Source organism: Poromitra crassiceps (genome assembly GCF_964638095.1).
Source record: "Poromitra crassiceps genome assembly, chromosome: 11".
In the NCBI taxonomy this organism is placed as follows: Eukaryota; Metazoa; Chordata; class Actinopteri; order Beryciformes; family Melamphaidae; genus Poromitra; species Poromitra crassiceps.
Genome location: NC_139643.1, coordinates 53,031,611 through 53,056,524, shown reverse-complemented (window position 1 = coordinate 53,056,524; position 24,914 = coordinate 53,031,611). Strand labels below are relative to the sequence as shown.

General features: G+C 42.7%; 1 protein-coding gene across 1 annotated transcript in view; it reads right to left on the bottom strand.

The window, feature by feature from the left end:
- Positions 1-24,914, bottom strand: part of gatad2b (GATA zinc finger domain containing 2B) — a 99,581-nt gene that overhangs the window by 33,342 nt on the left and 41,325 nt on the right. Inside the window, exons 2-4 of the mRNA XM_083646166.1 lie at positions 13,412-13,780; positions 11,767-11,896; positions 5,691-5,822 (exon numbers count right to left, since the gene is read on the bottom strand). Of these exons, the coding sequence (XP_083502292.1) occupies positions 5,691-5,822; positions 11,767-11,896; positions 13,412-13,779 (630 nt within the window). The 5' untranslated portion in view covers position 13,780. The remainder of the gene's footprint in view (positions 1-5,690; positions 5,823-11,766; positions 11,897-13,411; positions 13,781-24,914) is intronic.

Here is a 24,914-nt window from a genome sequence, read left to right as displayed (position 1 = left end):
AAATCAGATTTTTGGCCTATTTTTAGCCGATCCAGATAGACTTTTATGAAGTCTGAACAGATTTTTGCATCTTGACCGAAACCATATTATGCAAGTGGTTTGAAATGTGATTCCAATCTGCTTTCAACTGATGTGTCTTCAGTGGGGATGCTCTGATCACTCACACTTTTGCAGGGGGCGGGGCTTGAATATCAGAAACGCTGTCGCCTGCAAGCTTCACTCATAATGGATTTACTTCATAGATAGAAACAAACATGAGGAAAGAATGTGTACTTTCTGTTCACAACTACCTCTGAACAGCACCGGGGCTCACTCAACTACCTCTGAACAGCACCAGGGCACACTCAACTACCTCTGAACAGCACCAGGGCTCACTCAACTACCTCTAAACAGCACCAGGGCTCACTCAACTACCTCTGAACAGCACCAGGGCTCACTCAACTACCTCTAAACAGCACCAGGGCTCACTCAGAGTACCTCTGAACAGCACCAGGGCTCACTCAACTACCTCTAAACAGCACCAGGGCTCACTCAACTACCTCTAAACAGCACCAGGGCTCACTCAGAGTACCTCTGAACAGCACCAGGGCTCACTCAACTACCTCTAAACAGCACCAGGGCTCACTCAGAGTACCTCTGAACAGCACCAGGGCTCACTCAACTACCTCTGAACAGCACCAGGGCTCACTCAACTACCTCTAAACAGCACCAGGGCTCACTCAGAGTACCTCTGAACAGCACCAGGGCTCACTCAACTACCTCTAAACAGCACCAGGGCTCACTCAACTACCTCTGAACAGCACCAGGGCTCACTCAGAGTACCTCTGAACAGCACCAGGGCTCACTCAGAGTACCTCTGAACAGCACCAGGGCTCACTCAGAGTACCTCTGAACAGCACCAGGGCTCACTCAGAGTACCTCTGAACAGCACCAGGGCTCACTCAACTACCTCTGAACAGCACCAGGGCTCACTCAGAGTACCTCTGAACAGCACCAGGGCTCACTCAGAGTACCTCTGAACAGCACCAGGGCTCACTCAGAGTACCTCTGAACAGCACCAGGGCTCACTCAGAGTACCTCTGAACAGCACCAGGGCTCACTCAGAGTACCTCTGAACAGCACCAGGGCTCACTCAGAGTACCTCTGAACAGCACCAGGGCTCACTCAACTACCTCTGAACAGCACCAGGGCTCACTCAGAGTACCTCTGAACAGCACCAGGGCTCACTCAACTACCTCTGAACAGCACCAGGGCTCACTCAGAGTACCTCTGAACAGCACCAGGGCTCACTCAGAGTACCTCTGAACAGCACCAGGGCTCACTCAGAGTACCTCTGAACAGCACCAGGGCTCACTCAACTACCTCTGAACAGCACCAGGACTCACTCAGAGTACCTCTGAACAGCACCAGGGCTCACTCAGAGTACCTCTGAACAGCACCAGGGCTCACTCAGAGTACCTCTGAACAGCACCAGGGGTCACTCAACTACCTCTGAACAGTGTGGTGACTGTTCTTTTTCAGCAGCGTGATTGTTTGGATGGCGAGAGGTGAGGGCCATTTCTCGTGCTTCTGCGTTGGAAAACACCTTCAACCAGCTAGTTGTTTATGCCGTTACCACAGTAACCCATGCAGATAGGGCTGGTGGTGTCTGGACATACAAATCTGACTTGATCAAATCTGACTTTGTAATGGTTTAGTGCAAATAGGAATTGAACATTCAATACAAATTACAAAAGCAGCTGAACAAACCAATAGCTTCACTAACTTGGTAAAAACTAAATATTCAAGGTAGTCATTAACTTGTCAAGTTCTTCTTTTTTTTTACCACTAGAGGGGGCAGAAGGCCCTTGGATTGCTGCCTATTCAAAGACTCAGAGATCATCTCAAAGATTGTGCAGTGTTGTGGCCACAGTCACATACCACTAGAGCTGCAACGATTAATCGATTAGTCGATCAACAGAAAACTAATAGACAACTATTTTGATAATCGATTAATCGTTTTGAATAAATCTTTTTGATAAAAAGTCGAAATTCTCTGATTCCTGCTTCTTAAATGTGAATATTTTCTGGTTTCTTGATCCTCTATCACAGCTCACTGCAGACTCCCATGTTATCCATTGCCTTTGTCATGTTGTTGGCGTTCAACAGAATTTGCCACTTGTCAAGCATTTCCTTTAGAGCAGATGCAATCACGTCGCTGGTGTGTTTGTTGCATTTAACGTGGCACTGTGTAGCACACAACTCAAATCCAACCAATGTAGCGTTGAAATTGAAAGTCACACGGGGACACGTCACACGGGGGACACGTCACATGGGGGACACGTCACACGGGACGTCACACGGGGGACACGTCACACGGGACGTCACACGGGGGACACGTCACACGGGGGACACGTCACACGGGGGACACGTCACACGGGGGACACGTCACACGGGGGACACGTCACACGTGACTTGATTGTGTTATAACTTGAACTCCTCGAAACATTGACTTTGTAGATATTGCAAGCAGCTGTCAAACTTGTTGGCGTAGCTAACGTGAAATACCTCCAAATAGGTGATCCTTTGGCTCGCTCCATGCTAGCCTACGTTAGCTTGTTTGCAAACGGTCTATCCTGCGCTGAGCATGTTGCTAGCGTATGATGTCACATGCTGCACACACATGGAACTAGAGTGAATAGATTGGGACGTATGGATCGGGCTAATTACCACAGATACCGGATCTAGAATTTTTTGCTATATCGGGGCCGATACCCGATACCAATATCGGAGCATCCCTAGTCCTTGATTGTGATTGGCTGAGCCGCGTTCAAAATACTCTATAAACACACACCTGTGACCACATCACAGTATTACTCTGCCATGTTAGCTAACGTTAGCTAAGTCCCCTGCCTGTACCAACGTCGGTCAGCCTCAAAACACCACTGAGTGACCAAAACATTAGCTTGTTAACCATTTCATGCGGCTAACGTTATCCTTGCAGCTAGCTAGTATGGAGGGAATACACGTGCTGTAGCTGTGGTAAAGTTAGTGGTTGTCATGGTGACACGTGATGTAGCTGTGGTAAAGTTAGTGGTTGTCATGGTGACACATGATGTAGCTGTGGTAAAGTTAGTGGTTGTCATGGTGACACGTGATGTAGCTGTGGTAAAGTTAGTGGTTGTCATGGTGACACGTGCTGTAGCTGTGGTAAAGTTAGTCGTTGTCATGGTGACACGTGCTGTAGCTGTGGTAAAGTTAGTCGTTGTCATGGTGACACGTGCTGTAGCTGTGGTAAAGTTAGTGGTTGTCATGGTGACACGTGCTGTAGCTGTGGTAAAGTTAGTGGTTGTCATGGTGACACGTGATGTAGCTGTGGTAAAGTTAGTGGTTGTCATGGTGACACGTGATGTAGCTGTGGTAAAGTTAGTGGTTGTCATGGTGACACGTGATGTAGCTGTGGTAAAGTTAGTGGTTGTCATGGTGACACGTGATGTAGCTGTGGTAAAGTTAGTGGTTGTCATGGTGACACGTGATGTAGCTGTGGTAAAGTTAGTGGTTGTCATGGTGACACGTGATGTAGCTGTGGTAAAGTTAGTGGTTGTCATGGTGACACGTGATGTAGCTGTGGTAAAGTTAGTGGTTGTCATGGTGACACGTGATGTAGCTGTGGTAAAGTTAGTGGTTGTCATGGTGACACATGATGTAGCTGTGGTAAAGTTAGTGGTTGTCATGGTGACATGTGCTGTAGATGTGGTAAAGTTAGTGGTTGTCATGGTGACACGTGATGTAGCTGTGGTAAAGTTAGTGGTTGTCATGGTGACACGTGATGTAGCTGTGGTAAAGTTAGTGGTTGTCATGGTGACACGTGATGTAGCTGTGGTAAAGTTAGTGGTTGTCATGGTGACACGTGATGTAGCTGTGGTAAAGTTAGTGGTCGTCATGGTGACACGTGATGTAGCTGTGGTAAAGTTAGTGGTTGTCATGGTGACACGTGCTGTAGCTGTGGTAAAGTTAGTGGTTGTCATGGTGACACGTGCTGTAGCTGTGGTAAAGTTAGTGGTTGTCATGGTGACACGTGCTGTAGCTGTGGTAAAGTTAATGGTTGTCATGGTGACACGTGATGTAGCTGTGGTAAAGTTAGTGGTTGTCATGGTGACACATGATGTAGCTGTGGTAAAGTTAGTGGTTGTCATGGTGACACGTGATGTAGCTGTGGTAAAGTTAGTGGTTGTCATGGTGACACGTGATGTAGCTGTGGTAAAGTTAGTGGTTGTCATGGTGACACGTGATGTAGCTGTGGTAAAGTTAGTGGTTGTCATGGTGACACATGATGTAGCTGTGGTAAAGTTAGTGGTTGTCATGGTGACACGTGATGTAGCTGTGGTAAAGTTAGTGGTTGTCATGGTGACACGTGATGTAGCTGTGGTAAAGTTAGTGGTTGTCATGGTGACACGTGATGTAGCTGTGGTAAAATTAGTGGTTGTCATGGTGACACGTGATGTAGCTGTGGTAAAGTTAGTGGTTGTCATGGTGACACTTGATGTAGCTGTGGTAAAGTTAGTGGTTGTCATGGTGACACATGATGTAGCTGTGGTAAAGTTAGTGGTTGTCATGGTGACACGTGATGTAGCTGTGGTAAAGTTAGTGGTTGTCATGGTGACACGTGATGTAGCTGTGGTAAAGTTAGTGGTTGTCATGGTGACACATGATGTAGCTGTGGTGAAGTTAGTGGTTGTCATGGTGACACATGATGTAGCTGTGGTAAAGTTAGTGGTTGTCATGGTGACACATGATGTAGCTGTGGTAAAGTTAGTGGTTGTCATGGTGACACGTGATGTAGCTGTGGTAAAGTTAGTGGTTGTCATGGTGACACGTGATGTAGCTGTGGTAAAGTTAGTGGTTGTCATGGTGACACATGATGTAGCTGTGGTAAAGTTAGTGGTTGTCATGGTGACACATGATGTAGATGTGGTAAAGTTAGTGGTTGTCATGGTGACACATGATGTAGCTGTGGTAAAGTTAGTGGTTGTCATGGTGACACATGATGTAGCTGTGGTAAAGTTAGTGGTTGTCATGGTGACACGTGATGTAGCTGTGGTAAAGTTAGTGGTTGTCATGGTGACACGTGATGTAGCTGTGGTAAAGTTAGTGGTTGTCATGGTGACACGTGCTGCAGCTGTGGTAAAGTTAGTGGTTGTCATGGTGACACGTGATGCAGCTGTGGTAAAGTTAGTGGTTGTCATGGTGACACGTGCTGTAGCTGTGGTAAAGTTAGTGGTTGTCATGGTGACACGTGATGTAGCTGTGGTAAAGTTAGTGGTTGTCATGGTGACACGTGATGTAGCTGTGGTAAAGTTAGTGGTTGTCATGGTGACACGTGATGTAGCTGTGGTAAAGTTAGTGGTTGTCATGGTGACACGTGATGTAGCTGTGGTAAAGTTAGTGGTTGTCATGGTGACACGTGATGTAGCTGTGGTAAAGTTAGTGGTTGTCATGGTGACACGTGATGTAGCTGTGGTAAAGTTAGTGGTTGTCATGGTGACACGTGATGTAGCTGTGGTAAAGTTAGTGGTTGTCATGGTGACACGTGATGTAGCTGTGGTAAAGTTAGTGGTTGTCATGGTGACACGTGCTGTAGCTGTGGTAAAGTTAGTGGTTGTCATGGTGACACGTGATGTAGCTGTGGTAAAGTTAGCAGCAGCTCTGACCTTCTGCACCACATTCTCCTTCTGCATCTGACTCTGCCTGAGCTTCTTCAGCAGCACCAGGCGAGCCTCCTCCAGCCGCAGCTCCTCCCGAAGAGCTTTGATCATCTGCTGCCTCTCCTCACCCGTCTTCCCCTGGAACACACACACACACACACACACAGGCTTTGATCAATATGCCATCCTACAACAAGAACATTGGCAGTGGTTTCACCTCGGGATGCACATATCGATATCGGCCGATAAAGGCTTTCAAATGAAATATTAACATCGCCCCGATATGACATTTCTGCCAATGTGACAGGTCGCTACCCAAGCCTGTTACACTAGGATGAATCTCAGTTTTGTTTGAAAGAAAATGTTACAGAAAGAACAATGCATGTTTTACATAAACTAAGTTGAAGTCCTGTTCTTATTTTGCCCAGTGACTGTGTACATTTCCAAAAGCATTCTATTTATGTCTGCATCTGCCAGTCGACCGTAACGCTAAGAGTAAGCATTATAAATGATAATGTGTTAATTCCACTACAGGAGAGACCTGATGTTCTGTGAAATGAGGTGGAGACATATCCATGATATATTGGGATCGGCCTCAGCAATCAGCCAAAATAATTTTAAAATATTGGCATATCAGATATCTGCAAAAAAATCCAATATTGTGCATCGTTAGTTTCACCCCTGTGCCCAGTATTGATTAAAGTAAGTGGCACCATTGGATGCACTTACACGGTTATACATCATCCATTTATGAGGTTGAGTGTGAAGTGGAAAATGACATTGTTGCAGTATGACTGTATTATATACACACAGTCAGTACGACTGTATTATATACACACAGTCAGTACGACTGTATTATATATACACACAGTCAGTACAACTGTATTATATACACACACAGTCAGTACAACTGTATTAAATACACACAGTCAGTACGACTGTATTATATACACACAGTCAGTACGACTGTATTATATACAGACAGTCAGTACAACTGTATTATATACACACAGTCAGTATGACTGTATTATATACACACACAGTCAGTACAACTGTATTATATACACACAGTCAGTACGACTGTATTATATACACACAGTCAGTACGACTGTATTATATACACACAGTCAGTACAACTGTATTATATACACACAGTCAGTATGACTGTATTATATACACACACAGTCAGTACAACTGTATTATATACACACAGTCAGTATGACTGTATTATATACACACAGTCAGTACGACTGTATTATATACACACACAGTCAGTACAACTGTATTATATACACACAGTCAGTATGACTGTATTATATATACACACAGTCAGTATGACTGTATTATATATACACACAGTCAGTACAACTGTATTATATACACACAGTCAGTATGACTGTATTATATACACACAGTCAGTACGACTGTATTATATACACACACAGTCAGTACAACTGTATTATATACACACAGTCAGTATGACTGTATTATATATACACACAGTCAGTATGACTGTATTATATATACACACAGTCAGTACGACTGTATTATATACACACAGTCAGTACGACTATTATATATACACACAGTCAGTACGACTGTATTATATACACACAGTCAGTACGACTGTATTATATACACACAGTCAGTACGACTGTATTATATATACACACAGTCAGTACGACTGTATTATATATACACACAGTCAGTATGACTGTATTATATATACACACAGTCAGTACGACTGTATTATATATACACACAGTCAGTACGACTGTATTATATATACACACAGTCAGTACGACTGTATTATATATACACACAGTCAGTACGACTGTATTATATATACACAGTCAGTACGACTGTATTATATACACACAGTCAGTACGACTGTATTATATACACACAGTCAGTACGACTGTATTATATATACACACAGTCAGTACGACTGTATTATATACACACAGTCAGTACGACTGTATTATATATACACACAGTCAGTACGACTGTATTATATACACACAGTCAGTACGACTGTATTATATACACACAGTCAGTACGACTGTATTATATACACACAGTCTGTACGACTGTATTATATATACACAGCAGCGTATTGAGTGGCCCTGACCGCATGACCACCTTCGACCCTCCCTATAGGGCTGACCGTGGGTAGCTACTGGGACGTAAGTTGGGGCTTGGCCAGCCCCGGCTGGGTCACCTGGGCGAGGGTGTATGATGTTGCGAGACCCGAAACATCCTATGACCCCAGGGTACATCACTGAGGATACGTCCCAGTTATGCATCCATGCGATGTTTTTCTTTCTTTATTAGTTAGCCTGGCCTAGCCAGTGACTCATAGGAATAGACTACGTGACAACCAGGAAAGACTGGTGACTACTGGAGAGTCAGTTGACAGCCGGAACAGGGACGGCACCCGGGTAGCAGTATGGGTTAGCTCCCCAGCCTGCGTCTTCCGTGAGGAAGAAGCCCAAAAACCCACAAAAGGCCTTTTAGGAGGGCCATTCAAGCCGCAAGTGGAGACTGCAGTGCCACCAAGTACTGGTACTGCATGGTGTCCACTAAGATACCATCACCTCGGAATGAGATGTTTGGAGCGGGGGACTCTGGTGCAGCGCACAGGTCGTAGACCTGGTGAGACGAGGGAGGAACCCGGCTGGGTGGCAACCCACAGAGCCCGGTCCCTCTACGTACCAGAGCCCTCTCCCTCCCCCGGTCCCGGCAGAGTAGTTCCGGAGCAGCGTATTGAGTGGCCCTGACCGCATGACCACCTTCGACCCTCCCTATAGGGCTGACCGTGGGTAGCTACTGGGACGTAAGTTGGGGCTTGGCCAGCCCCGGCTGGGTCACCTGGGCGAGGGTGTATGATGTTGCGAGACCCGAAACATCCTATGACCCCAGGGTACATCACTGAGGATACGTCCCAGTTATGCATCCATGCGATGTTTTTCTTTCTTTATTAGTTAGCCTGGCCTAGCCAGTGACTCATAGGAATAGACTACGTGACAACCAGGAAAGACTGGTGACTACTAGGGCTGTTGAAACGAATTTTGATATTCGAATATTATTCGAATTTAATAATTATGAACGAAATTCGATTATTAATTTTTTTTTAAACGAATATTTAATTTTTTTATTTATATTTTTTTTATTTTTTTTTATTTTTTTTTAGAACACTAGAACAGTGACAAGTTCTGACAACATACTTGAAGAAAAGAGTGTTAACTGAAGTTGACTGTTGAAGCTGCTATACTGATGTAAACCTACCTGTAGCTCTTAAAATGTATGTTCATTCATTGTTAACTGAAGTTGACTGTTGAAGCTGCTATACTGAATGTAAACATGTAGCTCTTAAGTGCAATACGTGACTGATTTTTTTTTGTTCATGGCTCATTGTTGTTTTGGCAAAGTTTACTTATTTGTTTATTGATAAGGAGCTCAAACAAAGGCTGTGTCTTTTTTTATTATCAATTATTTTATTTTAGCATTTCAGACAGCACCAATACATCACTGATGAATATTAACTAAGCTCTGGTTATCTAAACTATTTTATAATGCAATGAATGTATGTACATTGTACAAGGAACATGTTTTCTTAAATAAACATCATTGCTGGACTATTTGTGATAAGCCTAATATTATTTTGAATATTCATCCACCATTCACTTTTCCATCTACATTTGGTAAAATGCTTAGAAAAAGTTTTACTTGGTCAAACCCAAATATTCAGCTATATTTAGAATCAGAACATAACATAAGAGAAGACAACAATTCACTCAGACCAAAAAAAAAAAAAAAAAAAAAAATCTTTTTAATTCAATTAAAAATTAATTAAAATATTCGAATATAATTCGAATATTAAAATGTATAAAGCACTGAAATTCGAATTTGATTATAGAGGGAGATTGACAGCCCTAGTGACTACTGGAGAGTCAGTTGACAGCCGGAACAGGGACGGCACCCGGGTAGCAGTATGGGTTAGCTCCCCAGCCTGCGTCTTCCGTGAGGAAGAAGCCCAAAAACCCACAAAAGGCCTTTTAGGAGGGCCATTCAAGCCGCAAGTGGAGACTGCAGTGCCACCAAGTACTGGTACTGCATGGTGTCCACTAAGATACCATCACCTCGGAATGAGATGTTTGGAGCGGGGGACTCTGGTGCAGCGCACAGGTCGTAGACCTGGTGAGACGAGGGAGGAACCCGGCCGGGTGGCAACCCACAGAGCCCGGTCCCTCTACGTACCAGAGCCCTCTCCCTCCCCCGGTCCCGGCAGAGTAGTTCCGGAGCAGCGTATTGAGTGGCCCTGACCGCATGACCACCTTCGACCCTCCCTATAGGGCTGACCGTGGGTAGCTACTGGGACGTAAGTTGGGGCTTGGCCAGCCCCGGCTGGGTCACCTGGGCGAGGGTGTATGATGTTGCGAGACCCGAAACATCCTATGACCCCAGGGTACATCACTGAGGATACGTCCCAGTTATGCATCCATGCGATGTTTTTCTTTCTTTATTAGTCTATATATACATTTGGTAATGTGGACTCTGTCTGTTTCAAGATGTTTAGTCTATATATACATTTGGTAATGTGGACTCTGTCTGTTTCAAGATGTTTAGTCTATATATACATTTGGTAATGTGGACTCTGTCTGTTTCAAGATGTTTAGTCTATATATACATTTGGCAATGTGGACTCTGTCTGTTTCAAGATGTTTAGTCTATATATACATTTGGTAATGTGGACTCTGTCTGTTTCAAGATGTTTAGTCTATATATACATTTGGTAATGTGGACTCTGTCTGTTTCAAGATGTTTAGTCTATATATACATTTGGCAATGTGGACTCTGTCTGTTTCAAGATGTTTAGTCTATATATACATTTGGCAATGTGGACTCTGTCTGTTTCAAGATGTTTAGTCTATATATACATTTGGTAATGTGGACTCTGTCTGTTTCAAGATGTTTAGTCTATATATACATTTGGCAATGTGGACTCTGTATGTTTCAAGATGTTTAGTCTATATATACATTTGGTAATGTGGACTCTGTCTGTTTCAAGATGTTTAGTCTATATATACATTTGGTAATGTGGACTCTGTCTGTTTCAAGATGTTTAGTCTATATATACATTTGGTAATGTGGACTCTGTCTGTTTCAAGATGTTTAGTCTATATACACATTTGGCAATGTGGACTCTGTCTGTTTCAAGATGTTTAGTCTATATATACATTTGGTAATGTGGACTCTGTCTGTTTCAAGATGTTTAGTCTATATATACATTTGGTAATGTGGACTCTGTCTGTTTCAAGATGTTTAGTCTATATATACATTTGGCAATGTGGACTCTGTCTGTTTCAAGATGTTTAGTCTATATATACATTTGGTAATGTGGACTCTGTTTCAAGATGTTTAGTCTATATATACATTTGGCAATGTGGACTCTGTCTGTTTCAAGATGTTTAGTCTATATATACATTTGGTAATGTGGACTCTGTCTGTTTCAAGATGTTTAGTCTATATATACATTTGGTAATATATATACATTGTCAGTCTGAGGCTCACAAGAGAGCCCGAGGGAGAGGGAGAGAGGAAAGAGAGGGGGAGAGGGAGAGAGACTGAGGGAGAGGGAGAGAGGGGGGGAGAGGGAGAGACTGGGGAGAGGGAGAGAGACTGAGGGAGAGGGAGAGAGGGGGAGACTGGGGAGAGGGAGAGAGACTAAGGGAGAGGGAGAGAGGGGTGAGTGTAATGGAGGGCTAAGGTTGAAGGTTTTAAGCTGACTGTCACCATGGGCATCTTTTCAAGTTGGCAGAAGAATGAAATGAGTGAGGTCCAGAGAAACTGCTTTCCAGATTAAATCATATTTATTTGCTGCTAGCAATGACTTTGGCAAGGAGGAAGAATTGTCCCTGACCTCAATATATCTGAATGAGAATTGGTTGTATGGGTAGGGTTAGGGCTACGCACCTTGAGTTGCATAACAATACAGGGTTTGTGAGAGTTGACACCAGCACAGCACCAGAGGCTAAACTCTGGATAAGCTGACATTTTCAAAGCTTGTGGTTTAAATTACCTTGAACATATCCAGGTTGGCATGATGCAGGCGTTCGTCAGGGCGAGGTGGCGTCCGGGGACTGGAGGCCTCGTTGTCTGACAGGATGATAACATCTGGAGACGGGGTTCGTCTGTCACGGTCCACCTCACTGAGGGGGCAAACACAAAACCCTCCTGTCATCTCCAACACAAAACCCTCCTGTCATCTCCAACACAAAACCCTCCTGTCATCTCCAACACAAAACCCTCCTGTCATCTCCAACACAAAACCATCCTGTCATCTCCAACACAAAACCACCCTGTCATCTCCAACACAAAACCACCCTGTCATCTCCAACACAAAACCATCCTGTCATCTCCAACACAAAACCCTCCTGTCATCTCCAACACAAAACCCTCCTGTCATCTCCAACACAAAACCCTCCTGTCATCTCCAACACAAAACCACCCTGTCATCTCCAACACAAAACCACCCTGTCATCTCCAACACAAAACCCTCCTGTCATCTCCAACACAAAACCCTCCTGTCATCTCCAACACAAAACCATCCTGTCATCTCCAACACAAAACCACCCTGTCATCTCCCACACAAAACCACCCTGTCATCTCCCACACAAAACCACCCTGTCATCTCCAACACAAAACCATCCTGTCATCTCCAACACAAAACCCTCCTGTCATCTCCAACACAAAACCACCCTGTCATCTCCAACACAAAACCATCCTGTCATCTCCAACACAAAACCCTCCTGTCATCTCCAACACAAAACCATCCTGTCATCTCCAACACACAGGTTACTGTAGGTTCACAGGGTGGGCGGAGCTAACACAATAGACTCACTCTGTAGGTTACTGTAGGTTCACAGGGTGGGTGGAGCTAACACAATAGACTCACTCTGCAGGTTACTGTAGGTTCACAGGGTGGGCGGAGCTAACACAATAGACTCCCTCTGCAGGTTACTGTAGGTTCACAGGGTGGGCGGAGCTAACACAATAGACTCACTCTGTAGGTTACTGTAGGTTCACAGGGTGGGCGGAGCTAACACAATAGACTCCCTCTGCAGGTTACTGTAGGTTCACAGGGTGGGCGGAGCTAACACAACAGACTCACTCTGTAGGTTACTGTAGGTTCACAGGGTGGGCGGAGCTAACACAATAGACTCACTCTGTAGGTTACTGTAGGTTCACAGGGTGGGCGGAGCTAACACAATAGACTCACTCTGTAGGTTACTGTAGGTTCATAGGGTGGGCGGAGCTAACACAATAGACTCACTCTGTACTGTAGGTTACTGTAGGTTCACAGGGTGGGCGGAGCTAACACAATAGACTCACTCTGTAGGTTACTTTAGGTTCACAGGGTGGGCGGAGCTAACCCAATAGACTCACTCTGTAGGTTACTGTAGGTTCACAGGGTGGGCGGAGCTAACACAATAGACTCACTCTGTAGGTTACTGTAGGTTCCACACCTCTTGTGTGAAGTAGGATAACAAGCTACTTCTTCCCGGTCTCTCTAGCATTACGAGTGGTTACTATGGCCGAACAAACTGACTAATGTCACATAATGCAACACTGTTTTGGATCTCACCTGCAATTACCACTCATCGCCATAGGTGTCACCCAAGAGAACAAAACTGAAACCTCACTTTAAACTATCTAATTCTCACCATCTTCTCCCAGCGCTCATATCCACTGGCTCGTCCATCATGTTTTCCTTCCCGTTCTTGCTGGGTCCAACATGGCCGCCGTGGCCGGCCAGCCTCAGGCTCCCGTTGAGCTTGTCGTCGTAAGCGGCGGCGGCCCCCATTAGGCTGTGGTGGTGCAGGGAGCTCTTGCCCTCGCACCCCCCTGCCTCCATGGCAGCCAGCTCAGCCAGGTCCTTCCTCTTCAGCAGGGCCAGCATCTTCAGCCTCTCCATGGCCTCATGGCCCTCCATCTTCAGCCTCTTGGCCAGGGCCTCCTCTCTCTCGTCTCCAGACTCCAGGCCTCGCTTCAGCAAGTTCAGCCTCAGAGCCTCCTCTGACATCCGCTCCATCCTGGAAGAGACCACAGACAGACAGACAGCTTTAGAGAGACCACAGACAGACAGACAGCTTTAGAGAGACCACAGACAGACAGACAGCTTTAGAGAGACCACAGACAGACAGACAGCTTTAGAGAGGGTGTATTCACACCTGTAGGTCGTTTGCTTTGTTTCCGATTCAGGTACTTAATTGATACAATTGTTGCATTTGTGCCTTGGTTCGTTTGTGTTCACACAGCCACAAATGAAACGGTCCAAATAGTAGAGATGCTGCGATCGAGATTTTTCAATTCCGATCCGATTTCGATATTTTAGCTCAAAACCGATCCGATTCCGATCAAATTTCGATACCCGATTCGATACCGATTTCGATCCGATACCGATACAGCACATATTTAAGTCTCTCTATGCTGTCTGATAGCTAGCAGGCAACAAACATTTTTAGGGTTAGGTATGTATGTGTGTGCTTTGGTAATATAGTATGTAAACGATTTAGTACATCTAATTCATTTGATGTAAAACTAAAACATAACAATCAAATTAGGGCTGGGCGAGATGGATGATTTAATATTCCACAGCTCTGACCTAAGCAAATCTGACATCACTATTGTGATTGTGATTTTTTTTAGTAAAGTGTATCACTCAATAGTCAATACAAAAAATAATGGCTTTTATAGAACCGAAAGCCTAGCTGCTTAGTCTGCAGATAAAACATAAAAAATTACATTTAGACTCTTATTGGCATGACGGCAACGGAATTTTGCATGGGGCCAGTTCTATAGTGAGGCATGGAAAGCCTCACTATACGCCATCATATCTGTGTCGTTTCACTTTTGACTGAAAAATGATGCCTGTAGTCTAGATTAAAGAAAATACATGTATGTGATGTTGACAATTATGTAGGCTATGCGCATTCGTTTTCCTTATAGATCATGAGTGCTCCGCAGCTAGCTACGTTAGCTTGCATGTAACGTTTAGCGTTAGTTGATTTTGGAGACACAAACCCTGGACGTTTCATTTTGAGTAGGCTAATGCATGAGGTTCTCTATGGTTTACGCCAGCTCTGGGAGTATGAAATGCTTTAAATGCGGGGGTTTTGGTCACAACAAGCTTGTGGAGCGCTGCCCTGCAACTAGATAGCCTAACCAGCTAGCTAACGTTAGCCATCATCACAACAGCTAACGTTAACGCCAAAACAAATCCGCTGCCTCATCCCCACGTTTGGTTTAGCGTAACGCCAGCTCAGACTTTCCCCTAATCTCAGAAACCTTGCGGGACATGTATTGCAAATTGCAATAGTGGTTGTTTTGTTATAATTTAAAACTGTCAAACTGGTGCGGACGCGTGATTTCGAATCGCACATAGGTTAAGGACGGGTGTGTCTGACGTTTTGGCCCTGGCCATCCTAGGCTCAACGCGGCCTCTGTGCTGCTGCTGCTGCTGCTGCTGCATGCTGGATAGAAATCCTGGAGCGGAGTCATGGAATGGAGTGCTTATATCGGAGCCTTGGAGCGGTCATTTTCGCTGGAATCCGATCCGATCCGATCCATGTTTTTTGGCTGATATCGCGCCGATATCCGATCACATGATCGGATCGCAGCATCTCTACCAAATAGTATTGTCAAACTTCCTGGATTGGCCAGCAGACACGCTGATAGGCTAATAGCCTCTCGGGATGGACAAAATAATTCCCAGAGATTTTCCTATATGATTATAAAAATGCGTTTTGTTAGACCTACATTTTAGGCTATGTCGGGCGTCCGCCGTGCGAGGAGAGAGAGAGAGAGAGAGAGAGAGAAAGAAAGAAAGAAAGAAAGAGGGAGGGATCGGGAGAGAGAGGGAGAAAGTTCTTTATTTATTTATTAATGTATGCTATGTAGGCTATGTAAGCCTATGTATTTATTTAGCCTATTTAGGCTATTGGGAATTTGGAGATAGAAGATCAAAGACCCTCGCAAATTCTGCTATTAGGCTACTATCACGGAGATGAGGATTAGCCGAGACATAGGCTATATGAACACCTGTCCTGTCAGGAATAAAATATTAATAAATAATTTAATAATAACGGACATTTCGAGGAAGACATGCAATCAGTCTGATTGTCTGATTGAACCAGACAATCTTATCACAAAGAAGGCTGGCTCTGATTACCACGATTTGTTTTCATTTATTGAATGGAGACCAGAGAGAGCGAGAGAGAGGGAGAGAGAGGGCGCGCACACAATTTACAGGCAAAATCCTTAGAGATTCAACACATTAACGTTGCTTCCCATGGTCCGAGGTAAGTTGATTGAGTTCAAACTGCTGATTTTTTTTTTTTTTTTTTTATTATTATTACAATAAAAACAAACAATACATCACAATCCACTACCACGTCCCGCACCGCCAACATACAATAAGCACATGATTGAGCAATTGAGCAATTAAAAAACAAAAAACAAATTACAGGACAAACAAGATAATACAAATACATACATACATAAAACAAAACATTAAACGAAACAAAAAGTGTTAATCATCATTATCATTCTGCTAAGGTTGGCTTTAATCTGTTCCATTTATCATCATAATCTTTCGTTGTTCCCTGTCTATTTGCAATAATGCCTTCTAACATAAAATAATGCTTAAGAAAAGAAAGAAAACGAGGGACTGCTAGTTGTTCTTTTCCCTTCAGTTCAAAAATAAATCTCTTACCCAATAATATAACAGTATTTAAAATAACTGGAGCTCCACTCCTTAAATCACCAAGTATAATTGTTTGAGGGCACATAGCCAACAAAAGTAAATGGGATACTAGCCATCTCTTAATTTCCAACCAAAAGGTCACCACATGAGGACAGAACCAAAATAAATGCAAAATATCTTCAATTTCAGAATTACAAAAGCGACAATTTTGATCATTTTCCAAACCCCAAATAAAAAGCATTTTTCTTGTTGGCAGTATTTTGTATAGAATTTTTAATTGAAAATACTGTGACTTTGTGTCTATAATAGAGTCATAAATTAACTTATACACCTGTCTCCATGGCAACGGAATATCAAAAATCCCCTCCCAATACAATTGAAATATTTCTGGCTTTGCATTCAAATCATATGCACTCAAAAAAAAATTATACATATAAGCATTTATCTTTTGTCTTTTCAGCCAAAGACAGTTCTTCATTGAAGGCTTACACACAAGAAGTTTTTTACCAGCACCCTTCACCTTTTTCTTCCAGGCCGAAGGCATGGCAGCTACTAACTGAAAATATCTAAATTCTGAACAAAAATGACCAAATTTTTCACAAAATAACTTGTAGGAATAAACATTACCGTTCACATCAATTATATCATTTATAAAGATGATGCCCTTTTGAACAAATTGTTCCCAAAAAATGGGTAATCTATCACTTAAGATATTAGAATTAAACCATATAATTTGTTGCAAAATGGCATCAACAGAATCTGGTGGAAAATACTGGAAGTGTAACCATGCCTGTACCATGTCTTTAAAAAAGGGTGATAAATTGGTGATCTTTTGTATACATTGAAAATGGGTTTTTGAGGTTTGAACAAAAGGAAAAAGTTGATACTTAAAAATTGGATGGATATTGCAAATAAATTGTGAAGAGCTCCAATTGGGATTGCAGTACATTTTTTGCATCCATGATGCTTTTAAAGATAGGTTTAGTGCCCTAAGATTAATTAACTTGACACCACCTTCGTCCAAACCATTATACAAATATTTCCGCTTAATCTTTTCTGGCTTGTTATTCCATATGAAATGAAAGACCATATGATCATAACTTTTATAGAATGCCTCATCAGGCGATGAAAGAGACATTAACAAATAAGTAAATTGGGAGGTACATAATGAATTAACAAGTGTGACTTTGCCGAATAAAGATAAAGAAGTGGCTTTCCATGGACTTAAGATCTTCTCAATTTTTTGAAGCTTACGTTCAAAATTTATTTTTACAAGTTCATCCACCCGTTTTGGAATATGAATTCCAAGTACATCTACTGGTCCATCTGACCATGTAAGTGTTGAATTGCATGGAAGTTTGAAGGTGGAATCATGTAGAGAACCTAATCGCAAAATAATACATTTTTCATAGTTTGGCTTAAGCCCGGAGACAGCTGCAAAACAATCCAAATCTTTAAGAAGGGCATTCAAATAATTTTCTTTGGGTGACAAAAAGAAAATTTAATCATCTGCATAAAGCGAAATCTTTGATTCTAATCCAAGAGTGTCTAAACCTTTAATATTCATGTTATTTCTGATTTTTATCGCTAATGTTTCTATCACCAACAAAAATAAATATGGGGCTAAAGGACAGCCCTGTCTAACTCCTCTGAATAGTGAGAAACTTTGTGATAAATACCCATTGTTTATAATTTTACTTAATGGATTTTTGTATAACACTTTAACCCAACTTATCAAAGAATGACCAAAATTAAAAAATTCTAAGCATTTATAAATGTACTCCCATTTCACAGTGTCAAAAGCCTTTTCAAAATCAGCCACAAAGATTAAACCAGGTTTTTTGTCTCTCTCATACAATTCAATAATTTCTAAAAGATGTCTTATACTGTCTCCAATAAATCTACCCTCAATAAATCCGTTTTGGTCCTTATCAACAATATCATTAAGTACTTTTTTAATTCTAGAAGCAATACATTTAGATAGTATTCTATTATCACAACACAATAATGTTAAAGGTCTCCAATTTTTTAAGTTAATTGGATCCTTATATTGACCATTTGCCCCTTGTTTTAAAAGAAGAGAGATCAAACCCTCCTGTTGAGTTCCAGACACTCTACCCATCTCAATTGAATAATTGAAACATGCTAGAATGGGATATTTTATGTAATCAAAAAAAGTCTTGTAGAATTCAATCGGAATCCCATCTAGCCCTGGTGATTTTCCTGTTTTGAAGGAATTAATTGCTTGATAAAGCTCTGCCTCAGAAATCATACCTTCACAGGCTTGTTTCTGTCCTTCTGATAATTTTTTGTGATAGGAGGCGGGGAGAAAAGATTTGTATAGGTCTGGTGTGGGGGAGCTCTCTTCCTCTAAATTATAAATCTTCTGAAAAAAAGATTTTTGCTCTTCCAAGATTTCCGCTGAAGATGATAGCACAGAACCACTCTCAGTCACCAATCTAGTCACATTCTTTCTTGTTTGATTTCTTTGCATGAGTTTTAGAAAATAACCTGTACACCTCTCACCCTTCTCCATCCATGTAGCTCTAGAATTATTTATAATGAAACTAGCTTTTTTATGATAAAGTCTCTAACTCTTTCTGTTTGTTATCTAAACTCTCGTAGAGATCTGAAGGGGCTTGACTATCATTATCAATTTTTTCATTTAAACTATTTATTTCTTGTAGTAATTTCTTTTCATATAATATATTCAGTTTATGTTTCCAAGAAGAGTATTTTATGGAGTGTCCTCGAAGAGAACACTTAAAAGAATCCCATACAATATGAGGGTTGGCACTACCAATATTGTGCCTGAAAAACTCAGAAATAAATGTTTTTGTTTTTTCAATGAACAAGTTATCCTCTAGTAAGGATTGATTAAACTTCCAGAAGCCGGGGCCTCTGACAAGGTCTTCAATCGTCACATGAAGAGTTATAAGTGAATGGTCTGAGCGCATATGTTCAGTTATGTCAGTCATGAATATCTTGGGGCATAATGAAAAAGATATCAGAAAATAGTCAATCCGACTGGCCTGTTTGTTTCTACGCCATGTATATCTAATTTTTTTTGGATTTCTAAGACGCCAAATATCAATTAAATCAAGTGATGACATAAGAGTTTGAATTGCTTTTAGAGCCTGTGGATGATAATTAACTGAGTAACCACCAGTCCTATCTGACTTGGAATCCAACACTGTGTTGAAATCTCCTGTGAAAATAATATGAGCCCCACAACCCTTTAAGTTCTGAACAATATCCTGAATACCTTCAAAAAATATTGCATCATCCGTATTTGGTGCATACAAATTAACCAAACATAAGCGTAAGGATTTGATTGTGAGATCAACAATAATCCATCTCCCATCTGAATCTGCTAAGGTTGTATGAATTAGATATTCAGTATTTCTTTCAATGAGAATTGAAACCCCTCTTTTATTGCTAGAACCATGACTAAATATGATATGTCCTCCCCACTCTCTCATCCATTTGGATTCATCATTTGGCATGGAGTGAGTTTCTTGTAAACATATAATATTAAATGTATTCTTATCTTTAAGCCATTTGAAAACCTCATTTCTTTTCATTTTATTAACTAACCCATTACAATTATAACTACCGATAACCAAATGATTGCTATCCATATGATAAATTAAAGATTTATTTGATTATAGAATGCATAAGAGAAAAGAAAAAGTCTTGCATTATTTGGTAGACATGAGGGAACACTTGAATTTAGCCAAACCTTGAGATTAACAAAAAATGAATCAAATTCACAACATAAAATTAAACAGTGACACATAAACGTACGCATATCCATAAACCAAAATGAACACACAAAACAAAAATAAAAAATAATGCCCCGGTGGTTAACCGAGGGAAACCACATAAGTGCAAAAAGCATGAGGAGGCGATGGTAGGCTATGTCAATATGAATATTCAAATAATACTATGGCAAGCAAAGACATTTTTTTTCCAATGCCTATAAAGATCTTAACCATAACACTTAGAACTATACACTAAGACACCAAGCCATTATGGCCCTTTCCCCCCCCCCTTTTTATTTATTTTATTTTATTTCCATTTCTCTCTTAGTCCCCCCTCCCCTCTCCTCCCTACAATAGAATAGGAAAAAGGAAATAAAAATATAAACCAAACAGAGTAGCCTATATGAATTTCCGTGGGGAAAACATGAGAAAAAAGGAAAAACAAAAATCTATTCAAATTTGTAGGCTTATAGGCCAAAATAAAGTCTTGGAATTTTAAGGGAAGGAATGGTGGGGGAAGTGCCCCCGCTGTTACTCATGGACCCACTGTTCATAATTTAACCTATACGTAAATAACAATATGAAGCTGATATAGAATCGAAGTGTTATCAGTATTGACATTGGTTTATCTGAACAGTATGGCCCAATAAGGCGAGCGTGATCAAAACAACAGTTCCCACACTCACTTGTGTGATGTAGGCTAATGGCACTACTTTATCTGTGGGGCGCTCAAGGATACTTGACGTCATCAGGAGCTGAGAGAGGAACCACATGCTCCACTCTCCCCTATTCCAGCCGCACGTCATCATAGACTCAGTCAGAGGGCGTCACTCTCAATTAGGCAAAAATAGTAATAATAATGATTAAACAATCAAACGCCCATTAATGTCTGTTGATTTATTACAGTCTATGGTGATCTAGTTGGATTCAAACAGCCATGGCGTGATTTCCTTGTCCTTGAACATTGTGCCGTTTACATACAGTTTGTCTACAACAAGTCTTACCGCGTCTTTTTTTCCGCGATGCTCTTTCAGTTTTGGGATCAGCTTTCTCCTTCTCGCCACAATTTCTGGTGGAAACTGATCGTTCACACCAAACGGTTTACCCGCCAGGCGTCTGGTGAAACTTTTAATGAGGGCTTTATCCTTAAAGCGCTCAAACTTCGCCACCAGCAAACGGGGATTTCCTTGACTTTCACGGGTGCGTTGGATTCTGTGAACCCGGTCAAACTGGATCTTCTCCACAATTTCAGCATCGATCTGTAGCTCCTTGATGAAGAACTGTCTCAGCTTTGCCTCCGCGTCTTCACCTGGAGTTTCGGCGATCCCAGAGAAGATCAAATTCTCTCTCATGGACCTAGATGTCAGCTCCAACATTTTTTCTTTCATCTGGCCATTTTCAGTTTTCATCTCCTTCACAGTTATTTCAAGCTTGGATACTGTGGTCACCACTACATCAGTTTTCTTTTTATATTCATCCAGAGTGGCGCATATGAACTCGGATGTGCGTTTTAACTCTCGCACATCTGACCGCAGCTCATCTAATATATCAAGCTTTTCCAGCCTTGCATTAATGGAAGCCAGCAGTTGTTGATTTAACTCTGGAACAGGTGGACTGTCCAGTGAACTGCCGCCTGACCAAGATCCATGTCTTGATCGTTTTTTATCGGGAATGATAATCCGTTTGTCAACATCAGAGGCTGCACGGGTATCGGAGGTAACGTTGATTAGTTCACCTGTCGGCTTGTTGGGCGTCTCGGTCTCCATTATCCGTGTTCTTGGGCGATATAGGCAGCTTGGTTATGCGTCTAAGTCATAGATGTTGAGCGTAGAATTTAAGAGTGAGTTCCATTCAAAAAGTGTTAGAAAATTCCAACATTAAATGAAGTAATAACTATAAAGGCTTGCCAAAATCAGACGCCTCCGCACGCATGCTGTGTTACTCGCGCATGCTCAGTCCTGATTTGATGATCCAAAAATCCCCCAAAGTTTATCGATGCAAGTCACAAGTCGCCAAAACAGGATCTGAAAGATGTTGTTTTTAAACGATAAAAATGTTCGTTCTTCAGGCCATTACGCACAGCGCAGCTGACTACGGCAGCTGGTTTATCAAAAAATGCGCACCGTTTACTGCAGTTGTGGCGGATCGAGGTCGGCTCACGTTCTCACCACAAACGAACCGCACCAGAGTTTGTTTGGAAGCGGACCGAGACCACCCTTTCTTGGCGATCTCGGTCCGCTTGTTTTGTCCCGCATCCGAGTGCGATTGCTGTGTTCACACTCCCCCAAACGAACCGCACCAAGGGGGAAAATGCTCTCCGTTTCGGAACAACTGCTCCAAACGAGATAGGTGTGAATACACCCTTAGAGAGACCACAGACAGACAGACAGCTTTAGAGAGACCACAGACAGACAGACAGCTTTAGAGAGACCACAGACAGACAGACAGCTTTAGAGAGAACACAGACAGACAGACAGCTTTAGTGAGACATTGATTTGATTCAACATTCTTGTTTTGTTGTTGTTCAATGAAAGAATCCATTTCAGTTCTACTCACAAATAAAGTCAAAAATGACATTTTTGCATAACAATAACAACAACAATAATGCATGTCTGCTTATGACGAAACAATATGTTCACAGGTCTGTTCACAGACCTGTGAACAGACCTGTGAACAGACCTGTGAACAGCCCTGTGAACAGACCTGTGAACAGACCTGTGAACAGACCTGTGAACAGACCTGTGAACAGCCCTGTGAACAGACCTGTGAACAGACCTGTGAACAGACCTGTGAACAGACCTGTGAACAGACCTGTGAACAGCCCTGTGAACAGCCCTGTGAACAGACCTGTGAACAGACCTGTGAACAGCCCTGTGAACAGACCTGTGAACAGACCTGTGAACAGACCTGTGAACAGACCTGTGAACAGCCCTGTGAACAGACCTGTGAACAGCCCTGTGAACAGACCTGTGAACAGACCTGTGAACAGACCTGTGAACAGACCTGTGAACAGCCCTGTGAACAGACCTGTGAACAGACCTGTGAACAGACCTGTGAACAGACCTGTGAACAGACCTGTGAACAGACCTGTGAACAGCCCCTACACAGCAGATGAGCCCTGCTCTGTCATTATTACCATAGTAAGAGATATTCTTACAGGCATATAGCTAAAGCGAAGTTAACTGCTAATTTGGGTTCCACTTGTGTTTAAATGATGTGTTTGTAGATAGATAGATACATTTTTATTTCTGTGTCATGCACCATATTCATGGTGCCCAACCTGTCTGGGCTTACAAGACACAAATCATTCAAGTTCAACAATACAAACAAATTAACAAACAAGCTACAAAAAGCTCAAATATACAACTCTGTCTTGTCTTGTTTATACAAGGCAAGACAGAGTTGTATATTCAGATGAACAACTTCTCCATTCTGAGTTTCCAAGCACTCCCAATAAACCTGGCCAAACTGAAGACTTCATCTCTGAATAGCCATTCCAACTTAGCATCATCTCCTGACCAAAATAGTTCAGGTTTCTTATTTTGCATTAACTGTATGTAACTGTTAAATTTAAACGTGTATTTAAACTGCCCGTGCCTACTAGGAGGATGTGAATGACACTGAATCCAGAGCCGTCCTCCACTGGAATTCAAAGAGAGCTTTAATTGGCCTCGTTATCACTTCATCACTTCTCTATTAGCTCATTATTGCTCCATCTCATCTCCTCATCTCCTCTCCTCATCTCCTCTCCTCTCCTCATCTCATCTCCTCTCCTCATCTCCAGCCTGTCATTCTGCAACATCTCTGTTATCCGCCTCACATCTCCACAGGCTCTTGAACACAGGAGGGCTGCGTTCAGCCTCCCCACGTTCCCCCCTCACATTACTTTGTGACGCAGCACTCTGTAGGAGCTGTAGGAGAGTCATCGCCTCCATTTGCTGAGAGAAAACACAAGCAGCCTTTGCAACCTCTCTGCCGAAAATGAGCGAGTGAGCACTGCCGACAATGGTGGTGACGAGCCAATCGCGGCCAGCCTGGCGCTGCACGTCAGTCACTGACCCCGCCCCCCCCCCAGCCTTTACATAATATAATGACTGTTTCAGTCAGCTGCTACACAAGCTACACTCTCTCTCTGCCTTAACCCCGCCTCCTCCCGACACACACGCCCCTCTTCCCCCTCGCCACACACACACACCCCTACGGCTCTGGGCGCTCTGCCAGCCAACACAGCAAAGAAAGACAGAGCGAGAGAGACACATGGCGGTAGAGAGAGGTAGAGACACATGGCGGTAGAGAGAGGTAGAGAGACACATGGAGGTAGAGAGAGGTAGAGACACATGGAGGTAGAGAGAGGTAGAGAGACACATGGCGGGAGAGAGAGGTAGAGAGACACATGGAGGTAGAGAGAGGTAGAGAGACACGTGGAGGTAGAGAGAGGTAGAGAGACACATGGAGGTAGAGAGAGGTAGAGAGACACATGGAGGTAGAGAGAGGTAGAGAGACACATGGCGGTAGAGAGAGGTAGAGACACATGGGAGGTAGAGAGAGGTAGAGAGACACATGGCGGTAGAGAGAGGTAGAGACACATGGGAGGTAGAGAGAGGTAGAGAGACACATGGAGGTAGAGAGAGGTAGAGAGACACATGGCGGTAGAGAGAGGTAGAGAGACACATGGAGGTAGAGAGAGGTAGAGAGACA